The sequence below is a fragment of the Protopterus annectens genome, chromosome 3.part1, assembly GCF_019279795.1.
Source record: "Protopterus annectens isolate FY-2018-M chromosome 3.part1, PAN1.0, whole genome shotgun sequence".
NCBI lineage: Eukaryota > Metazoa > Chordata > Ceratodontiformes > Protopteridae > Protopterus > Protopterus annectens.
This window is the reverse complement of record NC_056732.1, coordinates 1,467,161,569-1,467,178,825: the sequence shown is the minus strand read 5'-3', so window position 1 is coordinate 1,467,178,825 and position 17,257 is coordinate 1,467,161,569. Positions and strand designations below refer to the sequence as shown.

General features: G+C 38.8%; 1 protein-coding gene across 1 annotated transcript in view; it reads left to right on the top strand.

Annotated features, from left to right (window-relative positions):
* LOC122797794 (cubilin-like) overlaps positions 1–17,257 on the top strand; it is a 2,156,354-nt gene that overhangs the window by 1,376,485 nt on the left and 762,612 nt on the right. The window contains 1 exon segment of the mRNA XM_044066315.1: positions 10,348–10,490. Within this exon segment, the coding sequence (XP_043922250.1) occupies positions 10,348–10,490 (143 nt within the window).

Genomic DNA, 17,257 nt, shown 5'->3' with positions numbered 1-17,257 from the left:
TTGGAACAGTTCTCATGCTCAACAGTACCAGAGGTAGACAGTGCACCCAGTTTTTTTGTGTCTCACTAATCAATTTCCTAAGCTTGTTTTTCAAAACCCCATTGTGCCTCTCTACTAATCCTGCAGATTGGGGGTGGTATGCGCAATGATTTTTCAGAGAAATCCCAAAATAACGGCTAAGTTGTTGTATAGTTTGATTTACAAAGTGTGTGCCATTGTCACTATAAATCTTTTCCGGTATGCCAAATCTAGGAATAATTTCTTTAACGAGGACTTTTGCAACAGTAGCTGCATCTGGATTTTTTGGTTGGAAAAGCTTCCACCCATTTGGAAAACATATCTATAATGACAAGGCAATACTTCTTATTTTCGCATTTGTTCAGCTCTATAAAATCCATACAAATAGTATGGAATGGATACGGTGGTGTAGGGAAACTCCCTTGCTTAGGTTTTAATGCCCCTTGTGCATGATGCTTGTTACAAACATCGCATGCTGCACAAAAATTTTTTGTGTAGTTTGTAAATCCATACGTTGTAAACACTCGATTTACTAACTGTACCATCCTCCCTGTTGAGACATGGCACTGCCCATGGCTCAACAAAGCTGCATATCTTAACAAGTTAGATGGCAAAATCGGTTTCTTCTCTTTGGAGATGTACAGTCCTTTCTCAAGAATTGCTCCTCGTTTTATCCATTTTTGTTTTTCTACATTTGTAGTGAGTGTCTGCATTGTTTTTAACATTTCTAAGTCTAAAATCTCAGATGGTTGTAATTCCTCACTTAAAAGAAATACTTCTGAAGCTGAAGCTGCCTGTTTTGCATCTGTATCAGCCCTCACATTACCTTTTGAAATCCTATCCTTTTGCTTGGTATGAGCTACGCATTTGCAAATAGCTACTTTCTGAGGTAACTGAATAGAGTCTAACAAATCTAGAATAAATTGCGCATGGTTAATTGGTTTACCAGTAGATGTTATCATTCCTCTATTTTTCCACTGCTGCGCAAAAACATGTACAGTAGAAAAAGCATACTGGCTGTCAGTAAAAATATTCACTTGTTTACCTTTTGCCAAGGTACATGCCCTTGTCCAAGCAATCAATTCTGCTGCTTGTGCAGATAAGTTGTGCGGTAAAGACTTTGCTTCTAAAATCTCAGTATCAGAAACTACTGCATACCCCACTAGATTCTGTCCTGTAGGACCCCACCTGCATGAGCCGTCCACATAGTATGTCACCTCGGCATCATCCAAGGGAACATCTGTAAGATCTTTTCTAGGTAGTGTCTTTTGCTCAATTTTGCTCAATCTCCTGCAGACAGCAGTGTGGTTTGCCATCTGCAAGGGTTGGGAGCAAGGTTGACGGATTCAAAGTTGTGCATCGTTCAATTGTCATATGAGGTTGTCTCAACAGTATAGTCATACAGGAAAGATGTCTAGCAGGAGAAAGATATGCTACTTTTTCTTGCAGTAAAATAATCGCGACTGCATGAGGCACTCTCAATGTGAGAGGGAGGAACAATACTACTGAGGCTGAAGCCTGCACTGCCATTGCAGCTGTGACTACTGCTTGTACACAGTGGGGCAGGGATCACGCCACTGGGTCCAGCTGTGATGAATAGTAAGCTATGGGGTGTTGTTTGTCCCCATGCTGTTGTGTTAACACTGATGTCATATAACCTTGCTTACAATCTACAGTTTGGAAAAATCGTTTATGATAGTTTGGTAATCCTAAAACTAATGAAGAAGCTATCAGTTGTTTCAATTTGCAGAAAGCTGATTCTGCTTTTGGTGTCCACTGTAATAAATCTTGTGCTGCCATAGGCTTTTTGAATATCAAGTTGGTCAGTGGAGCAGATTCCAAGGCATAGTTTGGAATCCAACTCCAACAAAAATTAGTAGTACCTAGGAAGGACATCATTTCCTTCTTGGTAGTTGGTTTAGGTGCTTGTAATATTGCTGTTTTTCTGTCTTCATCTAATATTCTGCCTTCTTTGGATATTACATATCCCAGGTATTTGACCTGTTCTTTCCAAAGTTGCAGTTTGTTTTTGTTTACCTTGTGTCCTTGAGTGGCTAAAAATTGTAGCAATGCTATGGTATCTTCTCTGCATTCTTGCTGGGTGGGGGCTGCCAGCAGAATGTCGTCTACATAAAATAAAATCTGACTGCCTTTCGGTGGGATAAATCCCGCCAGGTTACTTGCCATTTCCTGTGCGAATATTGTTGGACTTTCATAATATCCCTGTGGTAGTCACGTATATGTATACCTTTTCCCCTGAAATGTAAATGCAAACCAATGTTGGCTGTCAGGGTATATCGGTATTGAGAAAAATGCATTGCTAATATCCACCACAGAAAAATACTTTTGTTGAGGTTTAAAATCATTTAATAAAGTGTGTGGATCTGGCACCGTAGGTGCCCTGGGTATAACTGCGTCATTTACAGCTTGTAAATCTTGGACCATACGCCATTCTCCATTTGCTTTCTTAACAGGAAATAAGGGTGTATTACATGATGAATCGGGAGATTCTATCAAGACTCCTTCCTTAAGTAAGGCTGCTATTATAGGTTTGATTCCTATTTCTGCATTCTTTCTCAAGGGATACTGTTCCTTTTGAGGTCTAAATGCTGACTTTGGCATGATAGTGACTGGTCCTGCTGTACGAATAAGTCCTACATCTGATTTCCCTGTTGACCAGAGAGTCTCTGGTATGTCTCGTAAGGCTTTTTCCTCTTCCTCTAGTAAGAGTGCTACTCAGTTGTCCTCACTTGCCTGTGAGTGTACAGCTGGGTGTGTCTGCGTTATCCAATTTAGTTTCTGCTTTTGTACTCCCTATTTGGAAAGTTCTAACTCTGTTTGCTTTTCCCACCTTGTGACTTTTTCTCCTAGGTCTGCCCACTTCACATTTCTATCTTTAGTTAAACTCACATGTGGTAATCGATTAGATTTATAGAGTGCTAGGAATTCCTGGGGCAATGAACAGCTCATTACACTGTTTCCTTCTGTGTCCCAGTACAAATTTCATAATACTAATCTGTTAGCATGGTTTTTAAACAGTTCTTGCTCATATTCTTTATCAGGTCCTGGCTTGCTACAGTAATATAGAGTGCAATGCAACAAATGCTGTTTATCAGTGTTAAGGGAGGGGGATTTACTGATGGCTACGTTCATCAGTTCTTCGGTTACTGCCCCTGGACCAGTCATAACCAAGTCCTGGCTGTACCAATAAAATGTTTCACCCTCCGGTCACACTACAAAAGTATCCATTTGTCGCTGTGCTTCCATACCCTGCATAGTTGGAACTACTGCTATGCCAAATATCTGCATTAGGTCTCTGCCTAAGAGATTCACTGAGCATTTTGCAGAAACAATTTTGCTTTTCTGGGTCATCCCTGAAACTGGGTCAGTTATCGCTATGTTGTGGGAGAGTGGCTCCCGATACAGCTGTCCATTAGCTGCTTTCACTAATATGTAGTCAAGTGATTCTGAATTTTATGGTAGTTTGGAAGGATATATCAGGGTCCGTGAAGCCCCTGAGTCACACAGGAATCTAACTTCCCTCCCCTCTACCAGAAGTGTAACTTCCGGTTTTGTGTCTGCTAAGTAGAGCTCTAGGCTCAATAATGCTAAATCCAAAATTTCATTTTCTTCATTATCTGTGATTTCATGCAAATCCTCTAGTTCTTCTATCACATCCTCTGCCCCTTCTATCACATTTGCACTTGTCTTTTCTTGTTTATTCCTTTTCAGTGATTCTTGACTATCATATAGTCAGTCCTCACCCTCCTTGTCTTCTGTGGTTACCTTTTTATTTTGCCTGCAATCCCTTGCTAAATGTCCCTTTTTCCCACATTTAAAACATTCACCCCTTTTCTTTCTCTCTTCAAAGTCCTCTGATCGTTTATCAGATTGTTTGTTTCCCTGGGCATTTTTCTTACCCTTCTTCCCAGTTTGTACTACAAAGACTTCTGATCTGTCTTCTACTGCAAATACTTGAGTTTTCTTTTTCTTTTTGCTGTTAAAATGCCTTTCGGCATGTCTTGCATATTCAAGTAATGACTGTAATCTACTTGTATGATGATCTACCATGTGCTTTGTAATAAAGCTGCTAATGGGTGCAATACTGCCTTTCAAAAATGCATTCTTTAGCTGCTGCTCATATGGGAAATCATGTGTTTGGTCTTCAGGTACCTGCATTCCACAATGGTTATTAAAACATTCTAATAATCTGGCATAATATCTATCAACAGTTTCACCTTCTTGTTGTATGCATTGATTAATGCAAGTTCAATCAGCCCTTGGTTTCCATTTCTCAGAGATTCAGTCCGTTAGACCTTTCACTCTGTTATCCAGTTCTGCGTTACTATGTGGGAGTGGTCTAAGCTCTGCGTCACAGGGATTCCAGTTGCCACTGATCATGTGCCAGTCTGGACCTACGATTTGTCTGACTACTTTCTCTACTTCCTCTCCATTCAAATGGTAATTTAACCTCATGCCCTGTAAATCTTCTAAGAATTTTCTAAAATTAACTTTTGGATGGGGAATTCCCTCTGTGGCTTTCTGGATGTCTTCCGGTGTCCACGGTCTATATACTAGAAGAGTTGGGTCCTGTCCTGCCTGTGGATTTGGTTCTTCTATGAGTGGACATATTTCTTCTTCACTCATAGCTTGTGAATTTTTATTTATTTTATACAATTCAATATCCTCTCTTAAGTTGCGTGTTCGAGACCTAGTCTCGATAGGATCTCTGACAAATGGTTTTAGTTTTGCAGGAACAGCTGGGTATAGCGGAGGTGGATCAACTTGTCCACTCGCTTCATATTCTGGTAAGGGAAGCAGAGGGGGCAGAGGGGCTGTTGCTATTACCAAGTTATTGTCTTCTTTATCTAAAAACATTGCTTTTGAATTTTTAATCTTTTGTTCCCTGCGGTTTGCTTCCTCAAGCCACCTGTGTGCCTGAGGGACTCCTAATTGTCGTTGCTTTTTTAGCTAACCTTCTGCATCTGTTTTAAGTTGTCTAACAAGTTTAATAAGTGAAGATTTATCTAAATTACCATCAAATTTGTATTTATTAACCCATTTTGTATAATACCTAACATTATCGGCATGCTGTAGTTGCATATATTTCACGTCTTCGGTTAAGGGCAGGTCTTGGGAACTTTTTGTGCACTGATTTCCCATGTTGCCTTAGCTAAATTAGAAATTGTTACGTAACCCTTTTTATCACGTGGTACCATGACTTACACCTTTTTTACAGTTTATCTAGAATAACTGCCTACCTATTCTGTTTCCCTGATCTATGACAAGACAGCAATCTTTTTTGTCCCTGATCTGCACTTGCAAATCTCCCTGACAAAAACAATAATATGGTAACAAGTCCTTGATCTAAAACAGAAAAAAAGGTAAATTCCTCCTTACCTGAGCCTCCGTGTCTTGATCCCACCGGAACGTTGACTCGTCCTCCAATCACAGATCAGAAACAGTGGCTGGCCTCTTTGAACGACAATTCAGTCGGAGGTCCTTCAAAGCAGAAGAACCAATGTGGCCTCTTCTCCGTACGGATTCATGCCACCGGGCCTAATTCTGACCTGAGCCAGAGTGAGAGATATAGTTTCCGGTCCGAAGGGCCAATTTGTCAAAGGAAAAATATACTTTAAAAATGATCAATACATGATAGGTTCAGGTTAAGGCACTTTAATCTTGCAGCAAGGAGACAAAAACGTGCTAATACAGAGTTTGTCTGACTAGAATCAGGAAATGCAAGCATTTTTATACATTTTCTAATAAGACATTGCCTACCAAGCTGACGTAGTAAATCACAAGTTTTAACATCATCATTTCGTAGTGATTGTTTTTGTAAAATTCTGCTTGTACTATCAGTTCTTGTGAGAAACTTCCTAAGAAAAACAACGTGGCCTTGGCTACCACCGGTTAGATATATGTAATGCTAACATTCAAGGTACTATGGCTAATTTGAGCACAAAGCAAGTATAGATTGCAGTTCATTTCTTCAACAGTCCTTTGTCTGTTTTATCTCTTTCTTCTGCAGCTGTGCATGTTCTCATACTTCGAACAGAGCTAATTCTTCAAAATCATTACATTATGGAATATGGCATTGTTCATTCATTGCTCCTGACCTAGCAGATAATCACGTGCTTCTCAAGTACATTTCCAAAAAGGCATAAACATGAATTTTGCTGTGCTAGCAGTTACTAGGTCAGAGGGCATCTTGCAAGTTTCAGAAAGCACACTGCAGTTTCAAAAGCATCTTTTAGTCTCATATAAAACTAAGCTGTATATAAAATAGTGCATATAAAATAGAATGAAAAACATGTTAACTCATTTAGTTTCTAATTAGCATTAAGCACACACATTAATACATATTTTTCTGACAGACATTAACAGGACTTGTTGGCGGGACAGATTTGTGTCCCCGAGACTCCCCCATCTATGGAATAGACTCTCTCTCCACATCAAGCAGAGTATCTCTTTACCCCTTTTTAAGCACAACCTGGATAACTGGATGTGAAACAGAAAATATACCCCTGGGATTCCACCCATGTCCATGCTGGACAGAAGCATCAGGTACTGGGTGGGAGGGTGGCATATCGGTTGTTTGGTGTGCTTGCAAACACAAAGGGTTTGAGTCTCACAAGGGATCAAGGCTTAGCTTTAATGGCTAAAAATGGGCAGTTAGGGTAGACAGTTATACCACTATGAACCAACTTGTCTAAACATGGGCTAAACTCTTGGCTAGGCTTATAAAGGCCTCAGGGCCAATAGCTTAGTAATCTCCTATGATCCTATGACCCCATGATCCTAAAACAGTCCCATTAAATCTGTGTCCAGTTTGAGATGCATCACAAATGCCTTTGCCATCATTTACCCATCAACATATTTATAATTTGATATACCCATTTTAAAGGTCATATGCACTGTACCCCTTGCTTCACCAGCTCCTTTACCCTTCTTACACCTATCCTCCACTTCTGACAAATATCATCTTCTGAACCAGACATAATTCTAGTATGTTTAGTGCCCTTGTCCCACTCTGTACTTCTGTTTCATCTTCTCTTATATCCACAACTAGAGATTTTTGTGTATTACATTTAACACTGTTGCTGTAATCCTTTAACCTCTCTTGAAAGCATAGTGGTGCAACAGTAGCATTGTCACCTCACAGCAAGAGGTTCTCCAGTTCGATTCTTGGCTGGGGTGCCTTCTGTGTGGAGTCTGCATGTCCTCCTTACATTCGTGTGGGTTTGTTCCAGTTTCCTCCCACAATTCAAAGACATGCATCTAGAGCATTTCTCCCTCTGCTGAAAATTGGCTTTGTTCCAAGTTGGACTATCCCAATAAACAAATGTTAAATAAAATACATAAATAAAGTGTTTCAACCTCCTTTACTCAGTATGCAAAAACTGTCCGCAAACCCTTCTAAATGGCTACTTTTTTTAGTTTCATATTCTTATACTGAACTGAGTGTGATAAAGTGAAGAATAAAGGGAAATACTGCCAGCCCAGCTAGCTGGAATTTTGTAAATAATTACATGTCATTTGTGAATATTAATATGATTTATATAGAAATGTAACAAAAGGAGATACTGCCAGCTGAGGTACCTAAAATTTTGTAAATAATTATATGCAGTTTGAATAGTAATATGATTTATATAGAAGTGTGGGGTCTATATTAGAACACCGAACTTTCAAAATTTTGAGTGTTCTAATATCGAACCCTATTAATCGAAAATTTAAAACAGCAAATATACAGAACAGCAAATTTTTTCCTAGGGGAAACATTTGCTGTTCCAAAACACATACACACAGCACAAGCACACCAAACAAACAGCAATCCACACACATACACCTAAACTCTTACACCTAACCCTACACTAAACTATACATACACCACTAACTATCCACTTACCTTAACCCAAACCCTAATCCTAAGATCTGTCACTATCACACAGTCACCTCACCCGTGCCCTAACCCTAACTCACTTACCTCGCCCTAAACCTCACGTCCACACAATCGCACACTTACCTGACCAGCGCCCTAACTCACCTACCCCGCCCGTAACTTTCCACCACAGCGCTGAAAATAACAAAGCAACAGAAACAGACAACCAAATTCTTTCCCTAGGAAAAAATTTGTTTTTCTGTTTCTTCGATATATTAGAACACTCGAAATTTTGAAAGATCGGTGTTCTAATATAGACCCAAAGTGTGACAGAAGGAGATACTGCCAGCCCAGCTGTCTGGAATTTTGTAAGTGGTTGTGTGTCATTTGTGAATATCAGCATGATGCAATTGCTTGTGGTATACTGTATTAGAACTGTATTATACAGATGTGTGTGGAAGAGATATTTTGTAAAATACTGAGCAGAAATGTATATACACTACTGTAACTGTTCAGATGTATATGTATTTTAACAATGGGGACTGAAACACAAGAAGTTAACTTCAGAAGAATGGCTGAAACTTAAATTACTTTATAACCACATAATAAAAGAGATGTTATCTTTCAGTTTCAGTGCAACAGAAGACATAATGTCTTGAACTAGAAGTTTTTTGTATTGTCTTTAAATGTGGAGCAATGTAAATTATTTTATGACTTCCACCATTTGCCAAAAGATCTAAGGTCTATGTGTTTTCACAGGTAGATACTAATATCAATGGTTGTGAGCTTGAGAACTGATAGTCAGATGATAAGAAGTGATGTCATGCTGCCAGCTACCTCAGCAGTAATATTTGAAATATTAATTTAAGAACTCTCTGAGAGAGAGAAAGACTGTGCATTTTTTATTTTGTCTTTGACCTGACAACATCAACTGAAAACCCCATTCACCACATCTGTCTTGCCTAGTTCTGTAAGTAAGTTAACTGGTGTACAGTAATTTCTCTTAGATTCAGACAGGAATATAGTGAAGTATAGATTAGATGTTTTCTTTATTTATTTGAGACTGTCCTGCAATGTTGTTTTAAATATCTCCTGTGATTTTGAACTCTGATGTAGCTAATTATTTACAGAGTATTTTCTTGTTCTTTTATTATTTATTAAATATATTTAAACCTTTTATTGTGGCTGATCTGTGTAGAGACATATTTATGTTCTGAAAGTACTTGCATATTTATTTGGTGACACTATGTGGGCCACTCCTAAAAGCCTTGCTCTTGGTCAAACTACCATTTGGATTAATAGTAACATTACACGGTAAGATTGGACACCTTTTGTTAAGGGTCTTAAAGTAGCTGATAAGGAGATGGCTGGTGGCAGTGATAACTACCTTATAGTCTGGCAAAAGGGAACATAGCTAGAAAACCTGTGCCAGCCTTTCCCAGGAGTGAGTGTGTGTGTGTGTGTGTGTGTGTGTGTGTGTGTGTGTGTGTGTGTGTGTGTGTGTGTGTGTGTGTGTGTGTGTGTGTGTGTGTGTGTGTGTGTGTGTGTGTGTGTGTGTCAGCTACTTGGGCAGGGACAAGAAGCACTGGTTAGACAGAGAGGGTGCTGACAGTCTTGGCTTGGCCACTCAGCTGAGATATTAACTCTGTAGCCATGCTAGTGGTGAGTCCTATTGGTAATCTGAAGAAAGAAGGGAGAAACCATCCCCAGACTGACTGTGATCTCTGTGTGCTCTTAAGGGAAACTGCACTTTACTGTGTTTATACTTGTTATCCTGCTAGTGTGTGCATCCCTCAGTGTTGCCAGTGGTGATAATTGAGGCTCCTTGATTACTGGGTCAGTGGTGGGGCATCACACAGAACTTCAAGATTGTGTTTACTTAAGATAATGTTGACTTATATTCTCTGGGATTTTTCAACATATTTGCCCAGATACTCAGTATACCCACACTAAGATCCTACTTCTTGATCTAAACTATCACAGATGTAAGGATTGCAGTTCATAGGTGAATAATAGGCTAACTGCCCTGAAAGGCCATTTTAAGCCTAGCCCAATTACCTGATATCAGAATCAAACCCTGTACCTTGTGTCTATATAATGATGATCTTAACCATTGTGCCAGTCCCAGCCCTTTCTTCCAGTATCCAGGTGAATGCTTTAACACCTGACCTGCTGGTGCCACTCCTGCCACTTTCACTGTAAGACCTGGGGTACTGGCAGTATAGTTAAATAAAGTAGAATTTTAATGAACTTTATTATATATGCATGTGCAGTCATCAGCATGTTGATGCTCATACTGGATTTAAATTTATATTGATATGCAACACCTGGACGTGACATTGTTTTCTCACAGTATGTTGTTTTATCACAACATATTTCCCTCATTTGTACCTAAGGCCCTGACAGCATGTACATCTCTGTTTTGTCTTCTCTTACACAGATAACAGTGCAGGGGATCTCTTAGCTAAACTGTGTGGACAGTCCATCCCATCAGTCCCATTTGTTTTTGCTGCTGAACAGATCTGGGTCCATTTTGTGACTGATTCAACGGGGCAAGATGTTGGTTTTCTTGCCAAGTATTTATTCTCAGGTAAGAGAGCTAATAATGGCAGCAATTTTGATTTTTTGACAAGTGTAGCTTCATCACATAATATGCATTACAGTACATATTTTTTTGTAATAATTTAGATAGCATAGCTCATTTTGTTCCTAAAGATTGATGCTAATAGTTCAGTGTATAAAGAGTACCTGACATGAGTAGGTACAGAAGTATGATGCAGTTTCTTTCCATTGCTTATTTGTCTTAGAAAAGTGATGTAAAGTGTTTTGATTGTAACACTTGGTAATTGTTAGTCTAAATAGGTAGAAATTAGAAAATGGCTTTGTAGTGTTTAGTTTGGAATATTTTTCCAAAGTGATAGTTTTTTATTTCATTTTAACACATCAATAAAAAAGGCAGCTAGCTTTTCTGTAGCTGAACTATATGAAGAAAACTTAGTGGTTAACTGCTAAATTGCCAGAACGTGTAGCTTGTAAATTGTGCAACACGTGTCCTGGGGTGAGCTTCTTGGAACAAAGTTCTCCATGCCTGGCTTTAGTCTTTCCTTTGAATGAGAGCTTTTTGTTTTTAACTGAATTGCATCTCAGTTTGAGTCTCATCTTTGAGAGGCTTGTAGGCTGTTTCATGTGTGCTGGTGACATGACATCTCATCAGCAGCAGTATTAAATGCTGTATCGTCAAACTAAAGTAACATGTTATCACTTAAATTGAATGTTCTAATGCATGGTTAGGTTACAACACACTTAAAACATGAGGGTTTTTTCCCCTGATCCTGAATTTGCATAGTTTTGGAATTAGTGTGTTTAGAATTGCATGTCTTCTGGCATAGCCTGTAGTGGGAGGAGCAAAAGGCTTGCCCCACCCCACCTTAATTTAAATTAATAAATTATTTTTTCTATATTTGTTTTATGGTATACAATGATACTGTTAAGATGTTTTGTATCCATGTGTGTTGGGTAACTTAAAGAAGTTTTTAAAAGCTTTCTAAAAGTGCATAGCTTGATTTATTCTAAATAAAATGAATACAGTCTAGGGGAATATGTATGGACTGTGTGTATAATACCTTGTTTTGTCTGATAACATGATGGTGCTGTAGTTTTGTTTTGTCAGAAATTTAGAACTTTTAACTGGTTCCTGTCCAGTTGAGACTCCACTGCCTGTTTTTTTTAAGAATGTTATCTACTTGGTGTGGGAATAGAGCCCATAGCTTTCTGCATAAAAGGTGAGTGTGCTACTTGTTGCATCACTGACACTGCCTAAAAGAGTGAGGAGGTCATAAGGCTAAAACAACTCTCCATGGTCTCTGTACCTGTAGAAAAGTGAGTTTGTTTTGTAGGGGATTTATTTGATCTTATTTGAAAAGATTGCTGTTTGCACAGGGGCGGCCCGTGCTATTGGACTGCCGGACTGCAGCCCCCTCAAAACAAAAAGAAATAAAAATAGAAAAAGAAATTTTTTTAAATTTCGCGGACTTCGTGCATGCACAGTAGTCCCGACTACTGCGCGTGCTCCAGGCAGTCCGGCAGTCCCCATAGGGAAACACAAGGAGACGTCTGTGCACTTTTAAAGTGCACAGACTCGCTGGGATAATGTCTCGGGGCCAGACTGCAACAGCAGCAGTCGGGAATACAGAACAGTCTCGTCAGGAAGGAGTTTTGATTTCAGGGATCTTGCGGGTCTTTGGAGTATTGCGCGGGCAGGATGTACGTTAGCTGGATATTATGGAGAACGGACAGGTAAGTGTATGGTGCTTTTTACTTTTACAATGTATGGTACTTGCTGCTTTTATACTTGATTGAATTTATGGTGTGTGTGCTTTTATTTACTGTTTGAATTTATGGTGTGTGTGCTTTTATTTACTGTTTGAAGTAGTGTGTGTGTGTGTGTGTGTGTGTGTGTGTGTGTGTGTGTGTGTGTGTGTGGTACTTGCTGCTTTTATACTTGATTGAATTTATGGTGTGTGTGTGTGTGTGTGTGTGTGTGTCTCAGGCTTGAACCCTGTACCCTGTAGGCAGGTGTTAAAGACTTGAGTTCCCTACCCACCACCATTTGTAAAAAAATTGCAGATTTTTGCCTCATATTTGATCTGATCTGTTCCTCATAATATCTGTGGTTTGTAAATGTTGCAATGCTTGATATTTGATGGTGTAGTAGTAGCATTCTTGCCTCAGAACTGCAGGTTCTCAGGTTTGATTCTTGGCTGAGGTTCCTTCTTTGTGGGGTCTGTTATCTTCTCCCTGTGTTTGTGTGGGTTTGCTTTTATTTGATGGTGCACTGGTAGCATTGTTGCCTCACAGCTGCAGGTTCTCAGGTTTGATTCTTGGCTGGGGTTCCTTCTTTGTGGGTCTGTTATATTCTCCCTGTGTTTGTATGGGTTTGCTTTTATTTGATGTTGCACTGGTAGCATTGTTGCCTCACAGCTGCAGGTTCTCAGGTTTGATTCTTGGCTGGGGTTCCTTCTTTGTGGGGTCTGTTATATTCTCCCTGTGTTTGTATGGGTTTGTTTTTATTTGATGGTGCACTGGTAGCATTGTTGCCTCACAGCTGCAGGTTCTCGGGTTTGATTCTTGGCTGGGGTTCCTTCTTTGTGGGGTCTGTATATTCTCCCTGTGTTTGTGTGGGTTTGCTTTTGTGTCCTCCCATGTTACAAAGACATGTCTGCATTATTTCTTCCTGGGCCTCTGCTGAAAATTGTTTTTTGTTCCAAGTCAAACTGTCCTGATTAACAAATGTTAAATAAAATTGACAGGCATTTGAATTTCAGACTTCAGGTTTCTGAATGTTTAATTCCTTGCATATTTGATGGTGCAGTGGTAGTATTGTTGCCTCACAGCTATAGGTTTTCTGGTTTGATTCTTGGTTGGGGTGGCTTCTGTGTGGAGTCTGCATCTCCTCCCTGTGTTTGTGTAGATTTGCTCTGGTGCCCTGCCATTTTACAAAGACGTGTCTGCAGTATTAATCCCTGCGTCTCTGCTGAAAATTGTTTTTGTTCTGTCAGCAGTAAAATTGACAAGGCATTTGAATTTCAGACTTCAGGTTTCTGAATGTTTAATTCCTTGCATATTTGATGGTGCAGTGGTAGTATTGTTGCCTCACAGCTATAGGTTTTCTGGTTTGATTCTTGGTTGGGGTGCCTTCTGTGTGGAGTCTGCATCTCCTCCCTGTGTTTGTGTGGATTTGCTCTGGTGCCCTGTCATTTTACAAAGACGTGTCTGCAGTATTAATCCCTGGGTCTCTGCTGAAAATTGTTTTTGTTCTGTCAGCAGTAAAATTGACCAGCATTTGAATTTCAAACTTCATGTTCTTCAAAATACATAGTAGCACAACCTTTTTTTCTAGCAATTTTCTAAGTTTATAAGATGAATATTTTAAATTTATCCCTATTTTTGGGACTGTATTCCCCATTATTGGCTTGTCCAGGTTTTTGTGCTAAGGTTGACAGCTATGGCAAGAACTGAATTCACTGAATATGTTTGAGGGCTGTATTCCCTCATTACTGGGTTTGTCCAGGTGTTTTGTACTAAGAGGTTGACAGCTATGGTGAGAACTGAATTCACTAAATGATAGCCATTTAAGTTTCAGTCTTCCTCTCTTTTACAAAGCAGCTGATGTGGCGTAGTGGTATGTTACTCTGACTGTTTTTTGCTCAGGGACCTTGGCAGTAAAATGTATGGTGGCAACACAACATTTTATTCTAGCAACTTTCCAAGATTATACAAGCAATGTTTAATGTGTCCCTGGTTTTTGGGCTTTTGACCCCCCCCCCAATACATTTTGGCTTTTTCCAGTTTTCTTGAGCTGCGAAGTTGAGATGAGGTTGAGTATTGAGTAGATTTTACAAGGAGCTGAGAGCTGCAGGGGAATAGAAGTTTAGTGCTTTGCCTAGTTAATACTATAGCACAACAGGTTGTGTACTTGCTTTTGATGCAGATGGCTGTGGGTTCTACTCCCACAAGGGGTGGATGCTGCCGTACTGAGAATGTTCTCCTTGGTGAAGATACTAACTATGAGTCTGTTATCAGTTTGCCATCCATTTCCTCTTGCAATATTATTACTAGCTTATCATTTTTAATGTAATATAGGCAATTTATTCCTGAGGGGCAACAGACACTTTATTTTTCGATGAAACCATGAAATATAAAGGTGATTGCTAGCAGCAACCGCTTCATTAGTTACAGATTTCTTTAATGTGGAATTATTTAGATGACTTACTTCAGAGATTGTGCATATTTACTGATAATGGACTGTAGAATTGTGCATATTTACTGATAAAGGTGGACTGTAGAATTGTGCATATTTACTGATAATGGTGGACTGTAGAATTGTGCATATTTACTAATAATGGTGGACTGTGGAATTGTGTATATTTACTAATAATGGTGGACTGTGGAAGTCCGAGTAGACTTTTTTATGATAAATGTTCTCAACTGGGCAGTTTTGCCATTATGGGTGCATATGGTTTGTTTCATTGCTTACTGGAAAAATGTTCAAAACAAATTTAAAACACCCTCTAACAAGTGTACTGTATTGTACAATGAATATAATTTTAGTACAATGAGGAAGGTCTATCAAAGAGCACATGTATGTTTCATATGCAAGGGGCCTATGATTTGAAAACAGCCCAAAATTAATCTTTATCTGCCACTGGCAAAATGTATTTTCTTTGAATGTGGGTTTCAATGCTGTTTCAATGAATGTGAATTTCAAGGGCAGAGAAGTTTTAATGCTAAGTTTTCATTGTGAGACTGCATTGCTTTGTTTAACAGATGACTTAGTGTTTGTGCTGTAAAATACAAAATAAAACTTTCAAATGACGTCCAACTCATCATAGAAGTAAAGCAGTATGCGCATTAGTGTTTATGGTAAATGGAGTGAAATAGCCAAGTAATGGTTCATTGGAATGGCTGCAGAGGCTCCATTCAACCATTATTTTGTCAGGGGGGAAGGGCAGCAAACTCAGACAGGCCCAGCTGAACTATACCTCCCAACTGTCCAGATTTTCAAAGAATGAATAGATTTTTGCTTCTTATTTTTGGTTTGTTCTTCATAAAATTTGTAGTTTTCTGGCAAATCATTTAGGAATTAAGTCACTAAATAATAAGTTTCAGACTTCATAACCTTCAGAAAAATGCATGTTAAAGTAAGAGCTGTTCTATCAACTGTCTCAATTTATACAAGAGCAATTTTTAGTACTGTTTATATGTGCCTCCAATATATTTGGCCTTGTTCAGATTTACTGCATTAACAGGTTGAGAGGTACATGCAAATAAATTGCTTTATAGAATTAGGCATAGCCAACCTCTCAACTGTCCCCAATGTTTGGCTCAAAATGTTGCTCTTCCCCCTAATAATCCCTCCGCAAAATAGCAATTTTGGAAGAAAACATGGAGGGTTTACAATTAAGAAATAACAGTAATAATCAAAGTTATAGATTACTTGAAATGCATGTAGATTCTTTTATTTTGTCAGCTGCTCATGGTAGCAGTACTAATATTAAAATGCCCCTTCTTTGACAGGTAGCAGCTGTAATGTGTGTCTATTTTATATTTTTGCATCACATTTTTGGTCCATTTTTCATAAAATTGTGTTTTTTGGCAAATTAGTGACAAATCACTAAAGACTGAAGTTAGAAAATGACAGACATTTGAGTTTCAGATTTTATACCCTTCAGAAAATTTATACTAATGCAAGACCTATTCTATTATCTTTCTAAGTTTATTAGAGCAATATTTAAAAATTGTCCTTATTTTTGGGCCTTTGTCCCACTTCTGTGTATGGCTTTGTCCAGATTTCTTGCTCTTGAGGTTGAGAGGTATGACAAATGTGTCAGGGCCATCACAGTCAGCCAGAGAGATTTTAAATTGTGACATGCTTGTTGCACCCCACTCCCCCATGTAGTGACTCTGGATGTGTCCAAGCAAGGCAAGGAGTAGTTGTATCTACCTTGGATGGGGAGGACACACTGCATAAGTACTACAGTGGCTTTTCATCTGTCCTTGATTTTGCAGAATGGTCTGGTTTCTGTCATATTTTTGTACTGTTGATTTATGCTTATTACTCAGATTTATGCTTATTACTCAAAGTGCCTGTTGCTCTGTGTTTAAGTAGCAATGCTTTAATGACCATAAGGTAAGCTTGTCTGAGATCGTAAGATGCAAGTAAGCTTTAATAAGCATACTGTTAAAGAATTGCCAACATTGAAAGCCTTTCTGTTGTTGCCATGCAGAGAATACTTGACTAGATAATGTATAAGCCTTGGGTATTAAAGGACAGGATTCCATTATTTTAAAAAGCTCATTACACTTGTTGGAGACTTCCAGTCATCTCTACAGACTTTACCCGTAAACTAAACAGAATGCCAATCATGTGTGGTCCATAACCTGTACAGTAATCCTTTAAGCAATGTATCTTGAGCTTGTTTCTTGTTTGCTTTTCATTTTTACTTTTATCATGTTTTCCCCATGAAACAAGTTGTCAGGCAGCAGGTCTTTTTTGGATAAGAAACATTTTTACAAGTGGAGGCATCACATAGATTTCTACTTTCAGCATGTTACTTGGTACTTTAATAAAGCTGAATATATTATAATTAGAACTGCAGTGCAAGGAGAAGTGGTTTGAGTTGAGTGCTTCTGGTTTTTCTTATACTTGATTTTGACTGGCATTCCAGTAATGTATTTAAAAAGTAATTTATTTTTTCATGCCTCACAACCTTTTGTTTCCATCTAGATATTAAGTAAGCTGTCATGCAGCCAATACATTGAAATATTTTTATTCTTCTACACTTATTTTTGTCTTGA